At 44.0% G+C, this 27,056-nt stretch overlaps 1 protein-coding gene across 2 annotated transcripts in view; it reads left to right on the top strand.

Moving 5' to 3' along the window:
* The window catches only part of LOC106573633 (junctophilin-3), a 30,697-nt gene extending 4,954 nt beyond the window's left edge, over positions 1 to 25,743 (top strand). The window contains exons 2-5 of one of the 2 annotated variants that reach the window (XM_014148861.2): positions 7,760 to 8,549; positions 17,820 to 17,944; positions 19,882 to 20,897; positions 22,230 to 25,743. In XM_014148861.2, coding sequence (XP_014004336.1) covers positions 7,760 to 8,549; positions 17,820 to 17,944; positions 19,882 to 20,897; positions 22,230 to 22,310 — 2,012 coding nt within the window. In that variant the 3' untranslated portion in view covers positions 22,311 to 25,743. Of the gene's footprint in view, positions 1 to 7,759; positions 8,550 to 17,819; positions 17,945 to 19,875; positions 20,898 to 22,229 lie in introns of both variants that reach the window. The other variant, XM_014148860.2, reaches the window with a different exon arrangement.
* Positions 25,744 to 27,056: the final 1,313 nt, after the last annotated feature.

Below are 27,056 nucleotides of genomic sequence, written 5' to 3'. Positions count from 1 at the left end.
TCAGGTCTGGGGAAGCGGGCCGGCCAGTCCATAGCATCTTGCAGGAACTGCTGACACACTCCAGCCACATGAGGTCTAGCATTGTGTTGCATTAGGAGGAACCCAGGGCCAACCGCACCAGCATATGGTCTCACAAGGGGTCTGAGGATCTCATCTCGGTACCTAATGGCAGTCAGGCTACCTCTGGCGAGCACATGGAGGGCTGTGTGGCCCCCCAAAGAAATGCCACCCCACACCATGACTCACCCACCGCCAAACCGGTCATGCTGGAGGATGTTACAGGCAGCAGAACGTTCTCCACGGCGTCTCCAGACTCTGTCACGTCTGTCACATGTGCTCAGTGTGAACCTGCTTTCATCTGTGAAGAGCACAGGGCGCCAGTGGCGAATTTGCCAATCTTGGTGTTCTCTGGCAAATGCCAAACGTCCTGCACGGTGTTGGGCTGTAAGCACAACCCCCACCTGTGGACGTCGGGCCCTCATACCACCCTCATGGAGTCTGTTTCTGACCGTTTGAGCAGACACATGCACATTTGTGGCCTGCTGGAGGTCATTTTGCAGGGCTCTAGCAGTGCTCCTCCTGCTCCTCCTTGCACAAAGGCGGAGGTAGCGGTCCTGCTGCTGGGTTGTTGCCCTCCTACGGCCTCCTCCACGTCTCCTGATGTACCGGCCTGTCTCCTGGTAGCGCCTCCATGCTCTGGACACTACACTGACAGACACAGCAAACCTTCTTGCCACAGCTCGCATTGATGTGCCATCCTGGATGAGCTGCACTACCTGAGCCACTTGTGTGGGTTGTAGACTCCGTCTCATGCTACCACTAGAGTGAAAGCACCGCCAGCATTCAAAAGTGACCAAAACATCAGCCAGGAAGCATAGGAACTGAGAAGTGGTCTGTGGTCCCCACCTGCAGAACCAGTCCTTTATTGGGGGTGTCTTGCTAATTGCCTATAATTTCCACCTGTTGTCTATTCCATTTGCACAACAGCATGTGAAATTTATTGTCAATCAGTGTTGCTTCCTAAGTGGTCAGTTTGATTTCACAGAAGTGTGATTGACTTGGAGTTACATTGTGTTGTTTAAGTGTTCCCTTTATTTTTTTGAGCAGTACATTATATATACACACTATATATACGAAAGTATGTAGACACCCCATCAAATTAGTGGATTTGCTATTTCAGCCACACCCGTTGCTGATAGGTGTATAAAATCGAGCACACAACCATGCACTCTCCATAGACAAACATAGGCAGTAGAATGACCTTACTCAAGAGCTAAAAGTGGCACCATTATAGGATGCCACCTTTCCAACAAGTCAGTTCGTCAAATTTCTGCCCGGTCAACTGTAAGTGCTGTTATTGTGAAGAGGAAACATCTAGGAGCAACAACTGCTCAGCCGTGAAGTGGAGGCCACATAATCTCACAGAATGGGTCTACCGAGTGCTGAAGCGCAGAGCACGTAAAAATTGCCTGTCCTCGGTTGCAACACTCACTACTGAGTTCCAAACTGCCTCTGGAAGCTATGTCAGCACAAGAACTGTTTGTCGGGAGCTTCATGAAATGGGTTTCCAGTGGTGTAAAGCTTGCCGCCATTAGATTCCGGAGCAGTGGAAACGCGTTTTCTGGAGTGATAAATCACGCTTCACCATCTAGCAGTCCAACAGACTAATCTGGGTTTAGCGGATGCCAGGAGAACGCTACCTGCCCCAATACATGGAGCAAACTGTAAAGTTTGGTGGAGGAGGAATAATGGTCTGGGGCTGTTTTTCATGGTTCGACCTATGCACCATAGTTCCAGTGAAGGGCAAACTTAACGCTACAGTATTCAATTACATTCTAGATGATTCTGTGCTTCCAACTTTGTGGCAACAGTTTGGGGAAGGCGCTTTCCTGTTTCAGCATGACAATGCTCCCATGCATAAAGCAAGGTCCATACAGAAATGGTTTGTCGAGATCAGTGTGGAAGAACTTGACTGGCCTGCACAGAGCCCTGACCTCAACCCCTTCGAACACCTTTGGGATCAACTGGAACGCAGACGGTGAGCCAGGTCTGATTGCCCAACATCAGTGCCCGACCTCACTAATGCTCTTGTGGCTGAATGGAAGCAAGTCCCCGCAGCAATGTTCCAACATCTTGTGGAAAGCCTTCCCAGAAGAGTGGAGGCCATTATAGCAGCAAAGGGGGGACCAACTCCATATTAATGCCCATGATTTTGGAATGAGATGTTCGACAAGCAGGTGTCCACATACTTTTAGTCATGTAGTGTACAATTAGGAGAGCCTAAAGATAAATAATCCACTTATTTAGAGAGAATTTGAAATCAGTTTTTAATAAAGCCGTCAAATTTAAGGTGAGTGTGTTGCAAGTCAATGGTACCTAAATTAGCATTTTCCAAATCATCTATTGAGTTAAACAGACCGTTTTAAGATACGTTAGGATGATTTGGACATGATTTGGCGCAATAATGAAAAGAGGGACCTTACATCAAAACCTCATAATAGTGGGGATATTAATAGTGAGATGTGTAATGCCATTTTGTTTCAATATTTTAGACATTTCATTAAAATAAGATACCTAGACTTCAGTTTTTAAGACTTAATTACTAAAAAATGTACCTGATAGATGGGCAAAATGCCCAATTTCCATTTTCCTTCATAGTTTGTTTGCCTAAGCATAACCATCATCAGATTAAAATAAAATTCTCCAAACTCCAAACTTTTTTGTGTCAGCAATTAGACATTTTGCTTAAAGAGAGTTGCTACAAACTACCATACAGCCCTATCTTACAACACTGTTGTGAGTCATGTTGTTTACATGCACATTACTCTCTCTCTCTCTCTATATATATATATATATATATATATATATATATATATATATATATATATATATATGTATCACTTTCTCTGTCTGTCTGTCCCTCTCACACACACACACACACACACACACACACACACACACACACACACACACACACACACAAGTCTGAAGTGCAAGTGCTGACTTTGTAAAATATGAATAATTCATGAAAGAGACAATCCAAACACACTTTCTGCCATCCTTCTCAATTTCCTCTGTTATGAATTTAACTCACAATGCGGCCTAAAATATCAAAATGAGATTCATCATTTGATTACAGGTGTAGTAGGCCTAAACTTTGAAAAAGCCACACCATCTCTGTTGGAGTGAATATACAACAGACAAGTTTAACCTAGAAACAGAAGAACACATAACTATTATGAATTCAGACCGAGGGTTGGTTGGCGCGTGATCTAATCAGGGTTTCTCTGATGTTTCCGCTTCTTTGATCTTTCCACGTTTAACCATTTCCATCCAGTCCCCTGTACTGCTGTTGAAAAACCCATCTCGCAGCCCTCCGGTGGAAAACCTCCACCGAATTCGTTTTAACATCTCAGTTGCATAGTCCATAGAAAACCAATACGCAAATAAACGACAGAGGATTATTGTAGCCAGGCTACATGCATCACATACTAGGTCGAATCTGAACGCCGGCAGCATGTGACACGTTGTGAATTAAAATACATTTTCAGAATCCTAGATGTTTTCATAGCTGTGGGGAAATTGAATAATATGCTTGCCTCACCGATTATTAACACGACTGAGAGATGCCTCCACAACCAAATTACTACCACAGCCAAATGAACTGATGAAACTAGCTTCAATCTGAATTGAAATAGGCTTTCTGACTTCCTGGTCGAGCTGTAAGGGCACATACACGCGTGGGAAACTGTTCAGACAAACCAATGATGAACGTGCATCCATCCACCCCCACAGAGAGAATGCTATCATTTCAGCACCTTGGAGAGCTCCAATGACAATAGGCCTACACTTCGGGTCACGATGCAGCTTCATTAAAACATTCCTAAAGTCTATAAGGCTACACAAGGATGACACAACTCAAGTAAGCATATAATATGTTTTGCTTGATGTGGAATGATTCATGGCATGTGTAATGACAGGATTTTTATGTCAATGTCAAAATGAAGCCAGAAGGAATATGTCACTGACATTTCAGGAGCACTTGATACTTTGAATTCAATTAACACACATTTGTTAAAAGTACATTCAGGTAGACTACTGTATTTTTCTCTGCTAGATGTGACATTGGATTTATTTTGCCTCATAATAAATGTTGATGTGTGCAAACTTGCATCAGGCATTAGCCTAGCTATGCTTTACTAATGGCTGTAGTGAAATACAAGTAATGGTGAGATGATGATCCCGTGGCCATGTCACTTGACATCCTTCACTGAGAAGTGTTCTGCTGTTGCAGGTCGGGGACACACCAGTCTTTATTTGTATTGTTATTCTTTTTTGGGGGGGGGGGTACACACAAGTCTTTCATTATGACCTGATTCTAGCTAATGTGTCTGCAAACTATAATAACAACTTAATATGCTGTGGTCTGATCCAAAATGGACCTAATCAAATTGTCAAGAGAGGATAAGTCACTTCTCTGTGTATATGGACTTTGTTGAAACCAGACATAACCCAAGTTATTTCAGTCTGGACCTTATTTCAGCTGGGTCGCAAAAGCTAAAAAAAAATTAATAAATCAGACACAGAAGAAGCACTCATACTTCCTCCCTCGCTCTCTCTCTCTCTCTCTCTGGAGTGTCTGTGCTGGGATCAATTAAATCAAATCAAATCAAGAGCTGGAAAACAGGAAGCGATCCTAGATAGATAGATGTGCCAGAGCAATGCTGGAAGGCCCTAGCTAATCTGTCTGTCTGTCTGTCTGTCTGTCTGTCTGTCTGTCTGTCTGTCTGTCTGTCTGTCTGTCTGTCTGTCTGTCTGTCTGTCTGTCTGTCTGTCTGTCTGTCTGTCTGTCTGTCTGTCTGTCTGTCTGTCTGTCTGTCTGTCTGTCTGTCTGTCTGTCTGTCTGTCTGTCTGTCTGTGGGAATATCAGTGTAATCCTATCAGTTGAGGCCTGTGTTTGATCCATCATATGGCACACAGCTGTTGACTGATAGGATCGGGCGGGTGTGCCCAGATGTCGGCCAGCTGTCTCTGTGACGGTCAGACGTGTGTGGAACGGGGGGAGTTATGAGAGTTATGTTAGAGCTTGGTCTTATTCTTGCCCTCTCTCTCCCTCTTTCTCTCTTCTCTGTCTACCTATTTCACTCTCCTCCCGCACACACTCAAACGCACAGAAATATTCAATGCCCACCCAGACTGCCAGGCCTGTTTTGAAGAGTAGTAGGTTTCAGTAGGTTTCCATCCTACTGTGGTAGCAGCAGTAGAAGTAGCATCAGTAGCATCAGTATCAGCAGTAGAAGTAGCAGCAGTAGCAGCAGTAGAAGTAGCAGCAGTAGCAGCAGTAGAAGTAACATCAGTAGCATCAGTATCAGCAGTAGCAGCAGTAGAAGTAGCAGCAGTAGAAGTAGCAGCAGTAGAAGTAGCAGCAGCAGTAGCAGCAGTAGAAGTAGCAGCAGTAGCAGCAGCAGAAGTAGCAGCAGTAGCAGCAGTAGAAGTAGCAGCAGTAGCATCAGTATCAGCAGTAGCAGCAGTAGAAGTAGCAGCAGTAGCAGCAGTAGCAGCAGTAGAAGTAGCAGCAGTAGCAGCAGTAGAAGTAGCAGCAGTAGCAGCAGTAGAAGTAGCAGCAGTAGCAGCAGTAGAAGTAGCAGCAGCAGTGTGTTGCTGTTGGGTGGGGATATCCCACACTCTCTCTGCTGTTGCCTCATTGAGCCATCCAACCTTGTGCATTTCACTGACATGCCAGCTCAAAGATAGCAATGAAGGCAGAGAGGAAAGGGGAGAGTGTATGTGTGTGTGTGTGTGTGTGTGTGTGTGTGTGTGCGTGTATGTGCGTGTGCGCGTAGGGTTGGGGGGGGGGGGGGGTGGAGAAGGAGTGATACAAAAACAGACGCAGAGATTGGTTGGGATCCTTATATGGGCCTACACAGATGTAGGATCTACATTTGAGCCAGTTTGCTACAGCAGGAAAATAATCATGCAGCAACAGGTAATATGAATTATTCTGAGGATTATAATTAATGGACATTTTTGTAGGGGTTGATACATTTTTCGTAAGGGAAAAATGAAGTCCGAAATGTCAATGTGGAAATTACTAACTTTAGAAGCCTTTTAAAACCTCAAATACACTACACATTTTCGGTACAGTTCTCCTGCAACAGGGTGATCAAATTAAGATCCTACATCTGTATGTGTGCTGATTCCACACTTAAGCAGCAAATTCTAGAAAGCTTGCTGCGATGAATCACCGAGCAGAAGAGCTGTTACATCAGAGGGTTTGCTCAGTCATTGGCAGCATGGAAAGGACGGAATATAGATAAGACAGATGAATACTTGTACATAGATGGATCCTATAGATCGGTCAATTAGTTCAGCAGTCCTCGCAAGGATAGTAAAACAAGGAAACATTTTTTCAGTCCCCACAAAGAAAAACGCTATTTTAGGCTTAGTGTTTAGGTTTAGGGTTAGGGTTACAATTAGGGTTAGTGTTACAATTAGGATTAGGGGTTAGTGGTTAGGGTTAAGAGTTGGGGTCAGGTTTGGGGTTAAGGTTAGGGTTTTCCCTAAGATTAGGGTTAGGGAAAATATGATTTTGAATGGGAATCAATTGTTTGGTCCCCACAAGGATAGCGTGTGTGTGAGTGCGTGCGTGCGTGCGCATGCGTGCATGTGAGAGAGAGACAGAGAGAGATGCAGTGAATTGTCCTAGATTCCGGCACTACAGAGATATCCAACAGATGGGCCTATACTGGAATGGGAAATGGAGAAAAATCCTGCGACATCTTTAAAATATAAACTACTAAGGCAGTGTACTGAACAAGTATTGGGTCTATTCACAGACAAAATAGACTTAGAGTGTAGTTCACAATAGGAAACAATGCTACCTATCCCTATAGATATGTCATATATTGCATTGGGCTGAAAATCTACCATCAAACCTTTGACATAATATAGCACCACTGAATTGAATTATGGAATCCAGTGCCAAGTGGAACCTGACCTTTGACCCTAGCCAGTCAGGGTCAGTCCTTTGTTACGCTGTTAGGGCACCTAATGTCCATTTGCTACCTCTATATAGGAGCACACTGAGACATGATCAATCAGAGGAGGTTGGCAGATGACATGATGACCAGCTGCCATACTGGACATTTCAGGGAAAAGAACATTACATTATTTTGTTGACAATATGACCCCTAAATAACAGTGCTGACAGGTAACGGGATGGACATAGTGATAGATAACGGGATGGACATGTTGATAGATGTTATGAGTGCTCTTCACTTACTATCTCGCCACAGTTTCACTCATACATGTATTGATGACTGGGATACAGCCTGGGATGCAGTATTTTTACTTTATATCCTTAGTATAGTAGTGTTGGTACTGGCGGTATTAGTAGTGATAGTAGTAGTGGTATGTTTGGTTGTAGTTATTATGGTAATACTGCATGGTTTAGTCCCTAATTGAAGTACTTGAACTTAGTGTCTCAGGTAAGATGCAGACGATGCTGGAGGGGAAGAGTGTGTGTTCAGGCAGCGAGTATTACTGTAGTAGGCTATAATGTCATTAGCTGAGTCCCGACACAGACAAAGAGGGATTTACACATGCTAGACTCTGCAATATGTTCATTAGCCCCCTTAGGCACATACCTCTATCACTAGTGTTGTTGTTGTATTGTGAAATATAAAAAAGGAATAATTTATTGATATGCTGTTATATCATATTGGTATGCATTGTGACCTTTGTCTCTCTCTCTTTGCAGGTACGTACCAGGGCCAGTGGCTGGGGGGGATGCGACAGGGATACGGCCTGCGGCAGAGTGTGCCGTACGGCATGGCAGCCGTCATCCGCTCTCCGCTGCGTACCTCCATAAACTCCTTGCGCTCGGAGCACAGTAACGGGATGGCTCTGCTCCCGGACAGGGCCGGCGTGGCATGCGTGGGTGGGATGAGCTCCACTGGCAGTCCGGCCGTGTCGCGGGGGGGCTTCGTGCTCACGGCACACAGCGAGGCAGAGCTGCTGAAGGGCAAGAAGAAGGGACTGTTCCGAGGCCGCTCCATCCTCAGTGGACTCAAACTGAGGAAGTCCGAGTCCAAGAGCTCTCTGGCCAGCCAGCGCTCCAAGCAGAGCTCGTTCCGCAGCGAGGCGGGCATGAGCACGGTCAGCTCAGTTAACTCCACCATCAGCCTGGGAGAAGGCGAGGCCGAACTGGCCGCTGCCGAGGACGATGTGGACGCCACGGCAACAGAAACCTACTGCGGTGAGTGGAAGAACGACAAGCGCACGGGCTTTGGCGTGAGCCGGCGCTCGGACGGCCTGCACTATGAGGGGGAGTGGGTGGGAAACAAGCGGCATGGGTATGGCTGCACTACCTTCCCTGACGGGACCAAGGAGGAGGGCAAGTACAAGCAGAATGTCCTGGTGAGCGGCAAGAGAAAGAACCTGATCCCCCTCAGAGCCAGTAAGATCAGAGAGAAGGTGGACCGGGCTGTGGACGCAGCCGAGAAGGCTGCAGACATCGCCAAGCAGAAGGCTGAGATTGCCATGTCCAGGTAAGACCCAGCAGCAGGTCCATGTGGCCTTCCTTGTAGGCCTTACTACCAGTGGGTCCATGTGGCATTCCTTGTAGGCCTTACTACTAGTGGGTCCATGTGGCCTTCCTTGTAGGCCTTACTACCAGTGGGTCCATGTGGCCATCCTTGTAGGCCTTACTACCAGTGGGTCCATGTGGCCATCCTTGTAGGCCTTACTACCAGTGGGTCCATGTGGCCTTCCTTGTAGGCCTTACTACCAGTGGGTCCATGTGGCCATCCTTGTAGGCCTTACTACCAGTGGGTCCATGTGGCCTTCCTTGTAGGCCTTACTACCAGTGGGCCCATGTGGCCTTTCTAGCAGGCCTTACTAGGAGTAGGAGTAGGGCCTTATTATAAACTGGGTGGTTCAAGCCCTGAATACTCATTGGCTGACTGCTGTGGTATATCAGATTGTATACCATGGGTATGACAAAACATTTATTTTTATTTCTCTAATTATATTGGTAACCAGTTTATGATAGCAATAAGGCACCTCAGGGGTTTGTTATATATGGCCAATATACCACGGCTAAGGGCTGTATGCAGGCACTCCGCGTTGCGTCGTGCTTAAGAATAGCCCTTAGCCGTGGTATATTGACCATATACCACACCCCCTCGTGCTTTATTGCTTAATGATAGTAGTCTGTGTATAGGGGGCTGGTAGAGGGTCATCTTTGGGTCAGGCTTGATGGATAGAGGGCTTATAGTACCTCCGAATAGCAATTACTAGGGTTTAGTTTGCAGTGGCAAACTGTGACTTTTGGACAAAGGCCTTCAGTGGCGAAAAATGATCTTCCAACACGTTGTACCAAACTCAAAAATTACTATCACCAAAAGTGACAACGATGACACATCAAAGGATGCGATTGTGACTCGCTCATGATCAGTGGTGTTAGTATGGGCTATCAGCAGATACAAAATAAAAAATATATGCCATATGCCAACTTTTGTTTCAGTGGGCATTGCGTATACTCACTTTTAATTGCCATTGATGTGTATCAAAGTAGTGTAGTGGAGGTATACTAAAAATCATGCACAAAGTAGCCTACGACATCGCAATGTACAAATATACTGACATGAGCGCCACATAGCTTAGTTTCACCAGAATATCATCTCAAGAGCAGCTCTCAACTCGTTGTTTGCCTGCAACCTGTACTCAGGTGTAGACGTAACATAGTAAAATTAAACCCAGGACACTGAAAATAGTATTTTAAAAAAAGTATTATTTACAATGATGGCCTACCCCGGCCAAACCCGGACGATGCCGGGCCAATTGTGCGCCGCCCTATGGGACTCCTAATCACATTCGGATGTGATACAGCCTGGATTCAAACCAGGGACTGTAATGACACCTCTTGCACTGAGATGCAGTGCCTTAGACCGCTGCACCACTCGGGAGTATGATCTGTTACGTTTGGTATGTTATATAATATGTATTAATTTGTGGATGTCCCTCATCCATTTCATATGATATGTTATGAATTGCAATTCATACAATATGTTACGAATTTGCAATACATATGAATGTTACAAATTCCAATTTGTTGGGGCTAACATTAACTAGATGGCTAGGTGGCTAACACTAATGTTAGCTAGGTGGCTAACATTAGCTAGGCTAGGGGTTAAGGTTAAGGGTTATGTTTTTGGTTGAGGTTTTGGTTAAGGTTAGGTTTAAGGTTAGGGTTAAGGTTAGCTAACATGCTAAGTAGTTGCAAAGTAGCTAAAAAGTAGTAAGTAGTTGCATAGATGCTAATTAGCTAAAATGCAAAAGTTGTCCATGATGAGTTTCGAACACGCAACCTTTGCGACATTCGCGTGATTGCATAATATCATGAAGATTTGTATCGGGACGTAATTTGTTTAGCAAACTCTGCTATCACATGTAGCCTACACTGTAGGCCTACATTGTACAGTAGCATACAGAAACACCATTAGCCAAAAACATAGAGCCACTAGAAAGACAGCAGTCACACACAGCATGATGTTAAAGGATAAGAAGCTCATTCCCTCAGACATAATCAGCCAGTAGGTCCCAATCATAAGAATACAAAAACACAACCATTAGGCTAAGCATTTCTCAGTCAAATTGTATAACTATTACTTTTCATCATGTTCACCACACAAAGTAACCAGTGATCAATCTAAAGTTTAAATGCAACAATGTTTCACACACATACTGTAAGTTCTTTTCAAAGAGACAGCTAACAACAGCAAGCGAGCTGCAATTAAAAAACACTGTTCCATTCACCAGACAATGATCATTTGAAACATAACTTCTTGTTGAAAGTTCATCTTGAAAAGGGTGAAGCCACAGTAACAAATTAGCAACAACATCCTCTTCGATAACACATACTGCAGCTGCTACACACTTTTAACTAGCTTACAACAAAAGCTAGCTAGCTAAACCGTGGGAAAACTGTTGCTCGCTGTTGTGCAGTGACCTATCCGCCTTCAAGAAGCTGGAAGTTTCCATACGTTTTTGTAAGAACCGTCCCACCCAAGTCAAAACGTGATTGGTTAATTCCACTGTCACTCCTAAATTATGCCCTAATACAGTTGAATGGCAGATGCCTTCTATCTAGCTTCTGAGGGCCTAGCCAATGGCTGACACAGCTAGCTAGATTTATCTCCCCGGAGACCAACAAAGAAAAATCCTGATTGGATCATTGTTTTTGCTTCAGTGTTAACCCTTTTCTTTCCAAAACAACCTGAAGAGTTTCAGTCAGAATATCATTGAGAAGGATAATATAATCAGAATACCAATGAAATATTATTGAAAAGATTAAATAGAAATTCAAACAAAGTGTATATTTTAAAATGACAACAATTATTTTATAAATCCTTAGGTCTTCTCTGAAGGTGTAGAAGACCCTCACGGTTCCCCACTGTTAGTTTGTGTATCCCCTTCTGGGCTGAGGAACTGAAAGAATGTATGGTAACATTGAGCTACATCACATTGTATTTATTTTAACAAACTGTCCCCAGTGACTATTCATTTAATTATAAACTAGGGTTGGATTACAGTGAATACTGTAATCCAAAAAATACTTATTTCCCTCATTAAAATGCAAATCAATTTATAACATTTTTGACATGCGTTTTTCTGGATTTTTTTGTTGTTATTCTGTCTCTCAATGTTCAAATAGACCTACCATTAAAATTATAGACTGATCATTTCTTTGTCCGTGGGCAAACGTACAAAATCAGCAGGAGATCAAATACTTTTTTCCCTCACTGTACATAGCTGGTTGCTCTTGGATATCACACATGCATGTGGAACTCTGCATGGCCCACTATACTGAGTTCCTCTTCCTGACCAAGCCAGACTGGGGTCTGAATGAGGCTGGTATGGATTGTTTAAACACGTTGCCCGGAACCTTGATGGGTCTATATTGATGGGTGAGCAGTAGAGGCAATCAATGATGTGGGTATACACGGTCATGGTGTCATGGCTATGAACTATTACATCATTATTTGAAAGCATGTATGCATTTGTTCATATGTGTGTGTGTGTGTGACGTGTGTGTGTGTGTGCGTGCGGGCATGTGTGTATGTGTTTTTGTGGTTGACAGAGAGAGATAAAGAGAAAACGCAATTAGGCCATAAGCTATGATAACAGAATATCTGTGTGATCTGCCTGTTTCTTGACTTAGTTCTGCACTCCTGTGTTGGGCCGCTGAAGCCTTCTCCTGGAGGGAGGTGGGAGAAAGGCATGACGGGAGATAGAGAAAGAAAGAGAGAGAGACAGAGATACAGAGAGAAAGAGAGAGAGCAGAGGGAGGGAGGGAGTGATATCTGCATTGTCGGACAGGCGGAGAGAGACAAGGGAGGCTGAACTGGAGGCTGGCCCACACACACACACACAATTTGCACAAAAATATATGTGCGTGCAAACAAATGTTCAAACACCCACGCTTACAACCTTCATACCAGCACACTCTTCCAAGATCTCCAAAGTCTTAACTATGCATATCGATGAATTATTATATCATAGGACGCAACCCCAAAGGCTATTACTCTAAAAACGAGGGACTTTAGTCTTGTTTTACATAGCTATGTTACGTTTTGTGGGCATCTGTACACTTCCATGTGTGTGTCTGTGTTTCTACACATACATACAGTATATGCAAGGGTACGCATTTGCTATATTTGGTTCTAAAACTCAAATCCTATTTAAGCTCATCAAACTCTTCCAGGCACACTGGCTACAGCTAAGTACCTACACAGGGCAGCAGGTAGCCTAGCGGTTAAGAGCATTGGGTCAGTTACCGAAAGGTGGTTCGAATCCACGAGATAACTAGGTGACCATTCTGACGATGGGCCCTTGAGAAAGGCACTTAACCCTAATCGCTCCTGTAAGTTGCTCTGGATAAGAGCCTCTGCACATGTTTCTTTTTTTAAGTATAATAACAGGGCACACTGGCTACAGCTAACTACCTACACAGGACACACTGGCTACAGCTAACTACCTACACAGGACACACTGGCTACAGCTAACTACCTACACAGGACACACTGGCTACAGCTAACTACCTACACAGGACACACTGGCTACAGCTAACTACCTACACAGGACACACTGGCTACAGCTAACTACCTACACAGGACACACTGGCTACAGCTAACTACCTACACAGGACACACTGGCTACAGCTAACTACCTACACAGGACACACTGGCTACAGCTAACTACCTACACAGGACACACTGGCTACAGCTAACTACCTACACAGGACACACTGGCTACAGCTAACTACCTACACAGGACACACTGGCTACAGCTAACTACCTACACAGGACACACTGGCTACAGCTAACTACCTACACAGGACACACTGGCTACAGCTAACTACCTACACAGGACACACTGGCTATAGCTAACTACCTACACAGGACACACTGGCTACAGCTAACTACTTACACAGGACACACTGGCTACAGCTAACTACCTACACAGGACACACTGGCTACAGCTAACTACCTACACAGGGACACTCATTATAGATGAGGGCATCTACACCTCTATGCAGCAGGATAATACATTTATCTCAACCCATGTCAGCTGATTCAGTGTGGCACTGCTGTAGCACAGAGAGAGGAGAGGATGAGAGCAGGGGTATGGGGGTATCATTTTGTATACAGGAACAATATCAGCCACTGCTTGACTTTAAAGCTGTGCTAAAATACAGTAAGGAGAATGTGGGTAACATACCTCTGTCTGTGAGGACAGGGAAGCACATTTCGAGGAACACAGTGTGAGAAGAGATTGACCTCAACCGTTCTATGCTAAACATTTTAATTGCCTCTAGAGCAGTTCTCTGGTGCAAACAGTACTCAGGCTAACCCAGATATTATGAGAGGAAAGGTATTTTCCTTGTAGAACTCCAAGACAAAAGTTACTCTTAGAGGTAAGATACCAATAAATAATGCATAGTCACAGAACAATATAGGCAAACAACAACAAACACTCACACACAAGAGAGAGAGATAGAGACATACTCACAAACAGAGAGAGAGATAGAGACATACTCACAAACAGAGAGAGAGAGATAGAGACATACTCACAAACAGAGAGAGAGAGATAGAGACATACTCACAAACAGAGGCAGAGGAGACCACAGTAGGACAGAAAGAGACCACAGTAGGACAGAAAGAGACCACAGTAGGAGAGAAAGAGACCACAGTAGGACAGAAAGAGACCACAGTAGGACAGAAAGAGACCACAGTAGGAGAGAAAGAGACCACAGTAGGACAGAAAGAGACCACAGTAGGACAGAAAGAGACCACAGTAGGACAGAAAGAGACCACAGTAGGACAGAAAGAGACCACAGTAGGAGAGAAAGAGACCACAGTAGGACAGAAAGAGATCACAGTAGGACAGAAAGAGACTACAGTAGGAGAGAAAGAGACCACAGTAGGAGAGAAAGAGACTACAGTAGGACAGAAAGAGACCACAGTAGGAGAGAAAGAGACCACAGTAGGACAGAATGAGACCACAGTAGAACAGAAAGAGACCACAGTAGGACAGAAAGAGACCACAGTAGGACAGAAAGAGACCACAGTAGGACAGAAAGAGACCACAGTAGGACAGAAAGAGACCACAGTAGGACAGAAGGAGACCACAGTAGGACAGAAGGAGACCACAGTAGGACAGAAAGAGATCACAGTAGGACAGAAAGAGACCACAGTAGGACAGAAAGAGATGTTCATGAGACGTTAACAGGGTAATTGCGTTTATCAGAGTCCCTGTAGCTCAGTTGGTAGAGCATGGTGTTTGCAATGCCAGGGTTGTGGGTTCGATTCCCACGGGGGGCCAGCACAGAAAAAAATGTATGAAATTGTATGAAATGTATGCGTTCACTACTGTAAGTCGCTCTGGATAAGAGCGTCTGCTAAATGACTAAAATGTAAATGTCAGTCATGTTTTAGACAGAATCCTGTCCACACATGTGCAGCTGATGAGACATTGATACCGGAAACAAGCATGAATCGTCTCCGGCTCTGTTCAACTCCATCTTGATGCAACTTATTAAAAAGAGGCTCCTTATGTGTGTCATCCTGAGGATTAGTGAGACTCTCCTTGTGTCCCAAATGGCACCCTATTCCCCAGACGGCTCTGGTCATGCCTTAGTCAGGCCATTCTAGGTTACTTAAGATTGTATAAGCATTGCCCCTTTCCCATTAACATAAGATTAGCTGGCAGCTTTTCTCAAGACAAATGTATTCAGTGTGAATGAATGCGTTAGATAGATAAAGGTGTGAGAGGAAGTTAGCTCTCTAAATGTCTGCAAGAGCAGAGGTGGGGAGGAGGGAGATTGTCTTTACTTGTGTGTTACAAGGTGAGTGCAGGTTGTGTGAGAAAACGTGTCTGTGTTTGCATGAGAAAGATGGTTCAAGAGGTCGAGACATTGTGCTTTGTGAGAGTCAGAGAGCGGTGAAATAACTTATGTTCATGTGTGCATGTATGTTTGTGTGTGTGTGTGTGTGTGTGTGTGTGTGTGTGTGTGTGTGTGTGCACGCGCGCACGCATGAGAGTAAGAAGGTGTATTAGGAGGGATGAGGGGTGCAGGAAAAAAGTCCTGTGTGTGTCTGATGTCATGGAATGATTAGTGTCTCTGTGAAATCAGAAGTGGTGTTCTTACTGCTGTGGCTTGGTGTGATATAAATAGGCAGAGAATCAAATCCATATCTGCCTTACACGCCAGCACATGTGCTAGTGTGTCTGTGTGTCTGTGTGTGTGAGTGAGTGAGTGAGTGAGTGAGTGAGTGAGTGAGTGAGTGAGTGAGTGAGTGAGTGAGTGAGTGAGTGAGTGAGTGAGGGAGGGAGGGAGGGAGGGAGGGAGGGAGGGAGGGAGGGAGGGAGGGAGGGAGGGAGGGAGGGAGGGAGGGAGGGGTGATCACTGCATTCTTTCTAAATGATGAAGCTGTAAAATAACTCATGCAGTGCTCTGGGGCACAGTAACACTGAATGGAAGATTCCTATCCCCCTCTCTCTCTCACTATGTTTCTCACTCCCTTGCTCCTGCAGTTGCTAGGACAACAGTCCAGGAGAGGGCTGGTCCCCAGTAGAACAAGATGAGGAGCTCTATCCCCCTCTCAGCTCACCTCAGCTAACCCCCTCACCACACCCCTCTCTAACACCCACTAATGTGTCCCTACCAAACACACCAGGCCAGCCAACACTGTCCTCACACAGCTATCTAAAATGAACAAACAGAGACTTTTACAGACTATTACTCACACACTACTTTCTGGACACGGACGGACGGATGGACGCACGCACGCACGCACGCACGCACGCACGCACGCACGCACGCACGCACACAGTGCTGTGAGCTCTAGTGCCAGGGTGAAGAGAGACAGAAGCAAAAAGAAACAAAGGCAAAGAAAATCAATAACCATCGACATGCAATACTGCACCAAGACAGTTCCTGCACAAACAAGGAGGAGAGAGGGAAATAGAAAAGGAAAGAGACAAAATAGAGGGTTCAGAGAGAGAGACTAGAAAGAATGGTAAAGGCAAAACAATTGGGAAAGCACCATATGTTTTCCTCTGGACGTGGCTTTATGTCATGCGAGCTAAAACGGAATTATCCATTTGAAGGGATTGTAAGTGCACATTATCATCAGGCCTCTATTATTTTATGAGACCACAGTAGTGTGACACAGAAACAGATGTCAGTATGGGGCTATCTGTCAAATACCAGAGGGGTATACTACGAAGGAAGCTACAGATGTAGGATCTTAATTTGAGCCAGTTTGAAACAGCAGGGAAATAATCCTGCAGCCACAGGAAATGTGAATTATTACGTGGATTATAATTAATATTTTCAATTCAGCAGGCTATAGTGTGAAATAGGCTTTTAGAAGTGAGGTATTTATTTTATTAGTTATCGTTAAGGTCGTCTTTGGTGTGCTTATCAATGCACAAGTACCTTTTTGCCACTCCTGTCAACAAAATAATTGTATTGTCATACAAAGGTGTGTGAAGTTTCAAGTGCATTCTGTCATTACCAAATGTGTAATGTGATAGGTATTTCAACATTACTATTTTTTAACACACAAAAAAAACATTTAATAAAAAAAATATTTAATCAGTCATCTTCCTCAAATGAAGTGGATGATGACGCAATCTTTGCGAGAGGGAGAGAATCTGATTTCATTGGTCCTCAACTCACGGCTCAGATACTCAGACACCTGCACCAGAGCAGGTTAGTTCTGAAGGATTCATTGCAATAGAAATGTACCTGGCTAAAAGGTGAGAAACTTTCGTGGTACCGGTTATCCCGAGTTGAACTCAGATTTGACCAAAGTTACCTCGGTAACTCCTAAAACTTGATTCGTAGTATCGTGCTCTGGGTTCAAATACTATTTAGGTTTTTTCAGTTACTTTCAAAGACAAGTAGTTGAATATTGGAATTTATTAGAAATACACTTGGAAAGTATTTGAAATACACTGACTCAAATACACTCCCCATGCATTTAACCCAGGCATTTTAAAATAGTATTTGAAATAAGTATTTGAAAATACATTAAAATAGTAGGCTATTTATAGGAAATGATTTGAAAATACTCCAGCATTGGAATTGGGCAGCCCTGACTTAGAGGGTCTGACCTCACAGGAGAAATGTGAATTGGCTGTCTATTATATTATACATTCCAATGCACGTACAGTACACTCAAAGTCAGTCATGCAACTTGCTCCCTGCAGTTGCATTCTTTAATTAATTATTATTTACTCACCACCAGGACAGCCCATGCACGAGGGAAGGCGGAGGCGGCCACGGGAGCAGCCCAGAAGGCCCAGGAAGAGTGTCGCCTTGCCAGGGTCACCGCCAAAGAGTTCTCCCCCTCCTTCCAGCACCGCAAAAATGGTGAGTGTGCCACCATCCCTATAGCAACCATCAATACACCAGAAGCACCAATTTTGTCACACACAGTCTTTTTATAACCACAAATGTCAATACACTAATGCCATGAGTCTATTTGGCACTCACAGTGTGTCACTTTATTTTATCAACTTGAAATGCTGAGAGAAAATACATACTGCATCATATATGAATAAACATACATGTAAGTCAACAGCTAACCCCCAAGAGCTAACCCCTAATAAGTCAACATGTAACTAATGGCAAGAGAGAGGAGAGAATGGCCAAATCAATCAGGTGTCAGTGGCAGGCATGTGGGTGCTCTACCGTATGTGCTCGGGCCCCATGGGACCGGTTACCCACAGTGCAGTGCAAGTCATGAGTGATGGAGGCAACAACAGGAAGCTGGAGGGAGGTCAACAATGAACTTTCCAACAAGCCCACGCAAGGCAGGCTGACTGACACACACACACACACACACACACACACACACACACACACACACACACACACACTCTTAAACACACACACACACACTTCCTGACATATACTGTCCCTTGCTTGTTTGTTCCACGTACCTGACAATACCTTGATGGCTGTTTTTAATGTCATGACATTATAAAGACTCACAGTTACAGATTCCCTAGGAGGCTGAGTTTATTCTCAGAGCAACGACAACAGCATTTGTCTTAACTGAAACGGGTCATTTCACCAAGCTCTTATGCGCCAACAAAACCCTTTGCATACAATATCTGTGCACTTGCACATGATAAATTAGCCCTTTGAGCACTGTTGAGGCTCAGAGTGAGAGTGATAGTGTTGTGCTGTGCCTTGCCATGCTGTGCTATGCTGCCTGTTGAGCAGAGTAAAGATTGTGTGAGCGCTGTGACTGGCTGGGTGCAGACGTCTGGGAGACAGCGAGGTAAGGTAGGCAATGCAGAGAGAGAAAGGAGTGTCTGGTGTAACTGAGTAGAATGCTTAACCAGCTCCCCCTCTCTCTCTCTCTGCTGCTGCTGACTGAAAAACCTTGAAAAGAGGCAGAGTCTAGTCTACAGACAGGACAGGAGTTGTCAGGAATAGTCTGTCTGTCTGTCTAAGAGGTATTCTATTCTATTGTGTTGTGTGCATGATTGCATAATAGAATGGGAACATCAACTACACACATCTCAGGAAAGGAAATTAGGTCATTTAAGGTCAATATATGGGGTTATGATTCCTTCCATATGCACGTCCCTTTGATTTCCTTTACATAATACTGACATCATCTGGTTGACGTTAGCAGTACAGCTGTTCATGTCGTTCATGGGGTAAATTGGCCATGGCCATATGACAGAGGTTGGACTTCATGAATACAAAACAAAGAGAACTCTAAATCATTCACTTTGAAAAGGGACTATCCCAATGTAATAACTCTTAATCATTCACTTTGAAAATGGACTATCCCAATGTAATAACTCTAAATCATTCACTTTGAAAAGGGACTATCCCAATGTAATAACTCTAAATCATTCACTTTGAAAAGGGACTATCCCAATGTAATAACTCTAAATCATTCACTTTGAAAAGGGACTATCCCAATGTAATAACGCTTAATCATTCACTTTGAAAATGGACTATCCCAACGTAATAACTCTAAATCATTCACTTTGAAATGGGGCCATCCCAACGTAATAACTCTAAATCATTCACTTTGAAATGGGGCCGTCCCAACATAATAACTCTAAATCATTCACTTTGAAATGGGACTATTCCAACGTTGTGTGTCATGCTGTCCTGACTCTGTCTCTCTGTTGTGTCTCTGTCTGTGTCTCTCTCTCTCTGTCTGTGTCTCTCTCGTGTCTCTGTCTGTGTCTCTGTCTGTGTCTCTCTCTCTCTGTGTCTCTCTCTCTGTGTCTCTGTCTGTGTCTCTCTCTCTCTGTCTCTGTGCTGTTGGTCAGGAGTAGAGGTCCAAAGGCCAAAGCATCAGAACTCCAGTGAGAACGACATTGAGGTGGTCTCCAGTGGCACAGGGCCAGACAGTCCTGAACTCTACATGAAGGGCACTACGCCCCCAAACTTGACCCCTGACCTTAGCCCTGAGGCCAGCCACCCCTCCTCGCCCCCCTGCAGCCCTGCCACCACCAAGCCACCCTGCACCAAGAACGCTCGCTTCCTGCGGCAGAGTGCTGTGGACGATGCTGGGGGTGGTGGCGGTGGGGGCAGTAGTGGGCAGGAGATCCAGGTGCTGATGGAGGGGCGTGGAGGGGGGGAGTACCTTAGGGCCAACAGCTGGAGCGAGGACAAGGACAAGCGCTCTTATAAAGGGGGCAGCAGGGGGGGCAGCTGGGGCAGAAGTCGCTCTACCATCCCCTCTGTCCAAGAGGAGGCCAGGGGCAGCGGGCGCACCAACGGCCACGGCCACAAGCACGCCTCCTCAAATCATAAGTCTCGAGAGCATGGTTCGTCCAATCACAAGGCCTCCAGGGACCGGTGGTCGGACTGCCCGTCAGCATCGTGGAGGTCCCAGCGGACGCACAGCGGTGACACACGGCTGCTGGAGCAGGACGAGGAGAAGCTGAGCAACTACGAGATGGAGATGAGGCCGCTGCTGCCGATGGACTCCAACTCCCAGAAGCCCTATGGGCTGGCAGAGGAGGGTCATGGTCATGGGGGCGAAGCCCACTCCCACACGCTGCAGAGACAGCGGCCTAGTAAGAGCCGGGAGGCCAGGGAGGGCCGAGACATGGAGGCGGCACGGCCTTCAGGGGCACGGGAGGGTAAGGAGGGTAAAGAGGGAAAAGAGGGCAAGGAGGGACAGGCCCCAGACTCAATGCAAAAGATGGACAGTCTGCGCAAGGAGGACAAGCTGGAGGCTCGGCCTCTGCGCAGGGATCTCACCCTCTCCCCCCCACAGAAATCCTCACCCATTGCACTAGAACACGACGATGACAAGAAACTGACCCAGCTCAAAGCAAACTCGGTAAGGAGTCCTCCTCTCAACCACACATTCATAGTCACATTTAGTCATGTCATTTGTTTATTGTGTGCACACATGCAGAAAAATACACATGCATGAGTATTCACTTCCACGCACACAGCTCTCAGATACAACTTTACTGTAGACAGACAAAATAACAGAATGAACTCTTATGTGTAAGGTAGCAAGTGGGAGCATCCCAGGACCTGGTGTAGTCTCCTGATAGACAGGTGCTCTACACAACACAGACACCTCGGTTGGGCTTCTAACCTCCCACAGTCCCCTCCACCGCACCACAGCCTCAGCTAGCTATCTCCCACTGTACTCCCAGCACCTTAGTAACAGCAGATTGGCAAAGTAGCTCCTTCCACAAAGCAGCCCCGCATTGGCTGCCCCACGCTCTGTTGCTAGGGAACAGGTTATGCCTTGCTTCAGCGGTAGCCAATAAGTGGGCGTGTGATGGTGACTGGAGGAGGGGGGGGATGTTTGCAGCCGCAGTGAGGCAAGTAATGCAGCGAACTTGTGTAAGACAGGTTCACATGAAACACAGACGTAGATTCTGCAAGTGATCACATTGTAAAACACTCTTGGACAAAGATCCCACTATGATATATTTTAACAGCCTAGGCAAACATACATCCATCCATGAGGATACTCCAACACAGAGCTAATGTCCATGTATCTCACTAACAAATGGGATCAGTGACCTGAGCCATCTACACAACATGTTTGGCATGGAGAATGCACCACATAAAAGACATGATGAATTATACACAATACATCCTTAGGGTTAATCATTCAGTAACATGGTGTGGAGTAAACATAGCTGCTGTAGGCTACCAATGATTGTGTGAATTACAGTGTAAAGATGTATCTTTATTCGAAATATTTTAGATATCATACTATGGACTCAATTGCTTTGATAATTACATAGGTCATTTGTTATGCTCTCTACCTTGTACAATAGATCCAGTCCTGCACATTTTCCATGACAGTGTTACAGTACATAAGCCCATCAGTTAGATTTCACTAATAGTCTGCTGTTTAGACATGCTGGCTATAAATGACACAGAGACTCACTTGAAAATATTGTATCTCTCAAATTAACCTAATTATACAGAGTAAATACCAAAATCAAAGAAAGTACACATTAGCTGTGTATTTGCTTGTGTGTTAAGGCAGAGCTGTGTGTGTGTGTGTGTGTGTGTGTGTGTGTGTGTGTGTGTGTGTGTGTGTGTGTGTGTGTGTGTGTGTGTGTGTGTGTGTGTGTGTGTGTGCTTATGTTAGTGAAAGTCTGAATGAACATGTTCTATTCTCTCCCTCCCTCCTCCACAGAGCTCCAGCTCAATTCTGGTCGTCATGGTGATTTTGCTCAACATTGGAGTCGCATTTTTGTTTATCCACTTTTTTATTTAAAAATGTATTGCCTATTGATTCATTTTATTATTATACATTATTATGAGTATTATCATGACTATCAGTATCCAGCCCTTGACCATTTGACACTTCTGTAAAGAATACAGTAAGAGGATAAACAATATGGGCATACAGATGGTTCCCAATGCCCAGATTTCAGATAAGCAGTTATCTGCAAAACATTTTGGATTTAATTCTTTCTCTCCCTGAGATTACCTGTTTATCTTCTTAAATCATAGTTTAAAAACGTATAATTAAAATGATTCATTTGCTCACGTATGACATGTTAATATATATTATTTTTTATTCCTTAATTGCCTTTTCTCTCTGTTGATATTGCTGATGTTCTTTTGATTGAGTTTGTTTGGGGTGGTAGACTCAGATGAGTGGTGGCACTGCCTGTATGATGGTGTAGTGGGTCAAATGAGGCAGAAGATAATGTATCTACTCTGGTTGTGACTGTGTCCACCTGACCTGGGTTCAAATACTATTTAATAATATTTTAAAATACTGTATCTGTGCTTGATTGAGATTACCTGTTGCAATGGAAACAACAGAAAAGTCCCAAAAGTCCCAAAAGTGCAAAACCATGCCTACCTGACAGTCGAGGCAGGCTAAAGCAAATGCTGAAAGTATTTGAAAGATTTCAAGTAGAATTTGAACACAGGTGTTGTCCACCCAGTAATACAAGGTTCAAAGGGATGGGAAACGGCCCCCTGTCCCCTGTCCTACCCAGTGCCCTCCGAACCCTCCCCCTCCTCTCCCCCTGCACATATCACCCTTCTGGCACGTTGTTCCCCTTCACGATTATAAGTTCAGCCTCTCACCCCCCATCGTTCCCCTTCCCGGTAGTCCACTCATGACATCACACCATATCCTGTTACCCTCTTTTCCGTGTTTCATGTAACTCTCCTTTCATTTTATACCCCACCGTGCTCCCCAAATCCTAACAACCAACCATCTTCACCAAGACTTCATTTTGTTTCCTTCTTTCATGAAAATATGATTAAATAAAAATAGGGCTGCAAAAAAACTTTTGCAACTACAGAATCTGGTCAGCAACAGGACATGTTTACAATCTGAAAAACCAGGATGACCAATACAAAATTGCCTCTAACAACTATAACACCATACCTATCTATGTTAGTAAATTTTAGCAACTTGGGTTACCAAGATTGAAACATGCGCAAGGAATTACTCTTTATCAACTCTAATCTGTCTGCAACCGGAGTAGGAATAGTTCTGTCTGAAAGGACTTCATCCAGGTCTCTAATGTAAAATATTCTCTCTATAGTCTACAACAAGTCTCTAATGTAAAAGATTCTCTCTATAGTCTACAACAAAAGTCTCTAATGTAAAAGATTATCTCTATAGTCTACAACAAAAGTCTCTAATGTAAAAGATTATCTCTATAGTCTACAACAAAAGTCTCTAATGTAAAAGATTATCTCTATAGTCTACAACAAGTCTCTAATGTAAAAGATTCTCTCTATAGTCTACAACAAAAGTCTCTAATGTAAAAGATTATCTCTATAGTCTACAACAAAAGTCTAATGTAAAAGATTCTCTCTATAGTCTACAACAAGTCTCTAATGTAAAAGATTATCTCTATAGTCTACAACAAAAGGAAATCGTGATCTAAAGGAAAGAACTCTCAAACACACACACACACACTGTACAATTCCATGTACACAACAGGTACAATACTCATGCACGTCTGTCCAGTGGAGTGATGATACGCTAGATTTGTATAAAATATTGACATTCCAACCAACTTTATCAATATCTCTCTGGCCTTTAATGTACAGGTTGAACTTCATATGAGGACTATAGGGCATGTCATCTAACTGCCCCTTTGGCCCCTACAGAGTCTCTCTCTCTCTTTCTCTTTACAGTATAATGACTAAAGGTTTCTACCCAAACCTCACCCCACACACCTGGTCTGGAGCCACTGGCTGGCTGTACAGTAAGAGACTGGTGTGCCCAAGTACAAGTTCAGAGACTGTTATGTTTCAAACTGCTGCTTTCAAAACAACGATTTACCAAGACAAAAAAAATCATAAACATTTTTTGCTATTTGCAAGACGTCTGAAAAAACGCCAACTGCCTTGTTTTATAAAGTAAGAAAAAAAATATATTCTAAAATGCATGGTCACGTATGTTTTAGATTTGTATACATTTTTAGAAAAAAAAAGAAATAAATAAAATAAAAAACATTTTAAAATGTCATCCCAATGAGGAAAGGTTGTCTTTTACGGGCTTTGCCAAGTTGCTCTTAGTTGTGAGCAAGCAGAACCTTTCCAGGTGTTGTCCAGTACTGTTCTGAGAAGCAGAATCTTCCATAGGATAGCCTCGGCTGGAGCTATAGTACGGTACAGTAAAGGAGTCAGACACAGTATACTGCATCCCACTGCTTCTCCATGACAAAGCCCACATCTTAGACGTAACTAAACAAGAGAGAAAAAAACAAACAGACAAACTAAGAGAGAAGTGCTTTGTTTATCTTTTATAGCTGGCTAACTAACTCAAAGACTCTGAGACATTTATAGCATGTCTGTAATGGGCTAGTACTCCCTCCTGATTGTCCTGGTCCTCCAGTCAGTAATCATTCACAATCTACAGTATGTGTGCTCTCTTCTCTTCCTCCCATACCTCTCCGTTTCTCTATCCAGCAAAGTCAAACAGAGCTGCCGATGTGAAGGAATGAAAGCTGGGGCCAAATGCTTGGAGTTATATTTTTCAAGAACGTTTGTGCCAGTGGAGGCTGCTGAGGGGAGGACGGCTCATAAAAATGGCTATAACGGAGTAAATGGAATTGCATCAAACACATGGAAACCATGGGTTTGATGTATTTTATAACATTCCACTAATTCCGCTCCAGCCATTACCACGAGCCCATCCTCCCCAATTAAGGTGCCACCAACCTCCTGTGGTTTGCTCCCCCAGTCTTGACTTACTGAGGTACTGTTGGAAACTGGACTGATACTGTAAGATGGTTAAGGCATATTATGGGAAATGGTTCACTGATTTAAAGAATAACTATGAATATTGGTCCAGCGGGTCTTGATGCTGAGAGGTGCAGATGTGATCTACCTGTTCCTGTGGTTTTTCTACCATTCCGACTGGAAGTACCCATCACCCTGAGAGCCCATCGCATGCCCAAGCATGCCCAGTTCTTTTTTTCTCTCCTCTTCTCTTTTATTTATTAACTTTTGGGGGGTCTGTTTGTTTTTGAGTTATGTGGAGAAAATAATGAAAGTGTTTGAAAGAAAACTCATTGTTTGTGGTTATTGAATCCTTGTCTTCTCCCTCTTTCTTCAAGTCTTATTTTGCTCAGATCTTCTCCAACGTTGATATTGTATTATTCACTCAATTCTTTCCATATACAGAAACAGTACTGACGATATCAGCAATAAAATGCATTTTGTGTGTGTGTGGGGCCACGTGTGTGTGTTTTCCAGAGTGTGTGTTTGCGCATGCGCAATGCGTGTGTATGCGGGTATACACAGCATATTGTTAAACTGTTAAGGTATACAACATGTTAGATACCAAAGTATGATAAAGATGCAGAGGGAGTAAATCAAACTGCTACTTCAAACTGCACCATTGGAGGGGGGGTCACCATGGCAACCATGATTTAGTATTCCTCTCTGTCACGTGAGGGGCGTGGTCAGACATATGGGGGTGGGGCTAGTCTCCTGTGACCCATCTTCTCAATAAAAGGGAGGGCAGAGAGAAAGAGAGAAAAAGGGAAAAGGCAGAGGAAAATGCTGTATCAAGCTCAACACACTTTAATTTCCCTTTAATCAGTCTTCCCTCTATGTCATTTAAATTTCAAATAATTTTTTTTATTAATAATAATACATTTTAGTCATTTAGCAGACGCTCTTATCCAGAGCGACTTACAGTAGTGAATGCATACATTTCATTTCATAAAATTTTTTGTACTGGTCCCCCGTGGGAATTGAACCCACGACCCTGGCGTTGCACACACCATGCTGGCGTTGCAAACACCATGCTCTACCAACTGAGACACAGGGAAGGCCCATTTCAATGTGAACTATTCCTCTATACTCTCCCTTCTCTTGCCTTCTTTCTGTACTATGCTGCTGGATTTCAATAATGCAGAGAAGAATAGCTGATGAAGCAAAGACAAAAATTCCCCTTGAATAGATTTTAAATAGTACATTCCACCTTGGTTTATACTGGCTATCTGTCAATAACATTACACTGTGTGTGTGTGTGCATGCCTGTGCGCGCGCGTGTGCGTGCGTCCTATACTGTATGTTGCTACATCAGACAGCAAGACCACACAATGAAAATCAGCATGCTGCAGCTTACATAGAAATGATATTCTTTATCTTATTTTACTGGTAAATCATGGCACAAGTAAATAACAACAGAGCCTAGTTTGTATTGCTAGTAGTGTCGTACCCCTGTTGCAGGTTAGCATTTTCGGTCATGAATCTTGTTCTGGAGGCAGCTCTGCAGAGTGGTTACTAGCCTGGAACAGCCACAGTCATAAAATCTGATTTTAAACCTAACCATAACCTTAACCACACTGCTAACCTTAATGCCTAACCCTAAATGAAGACCAAAAAGCAATTTTTTTGGTTTTCATAAATGTTTACAATATAGCCAATTTTGACTTTGCAGCTAGCCTATCTAAGGGGAAATCGCTCAGTTCTGTCTCCAGGACATGACTCATGACAATAAACATCAACCTGCACTGCTGTCAATTCCCAA

The sequence above is a fragment of the Salmo salar genome, chromosome ssa16, assembly GCF_905237065.1.
Source record: "Salmo salar chromosome ssa16, Ssal_v3.1, whole genome shotgun sequence".
NCBI classification, from domain to species: Eukaryota; Metazoa; Chordata; class Actinopteri; order Salmoniformes; family Salmonidae; genus Salmo; species Salmo salar.
The sequence above is the reverse complement of the archived record's forward strand: the minus strand, read 5'-3'. Positions and strand labels throughout refer to the sequence as shown.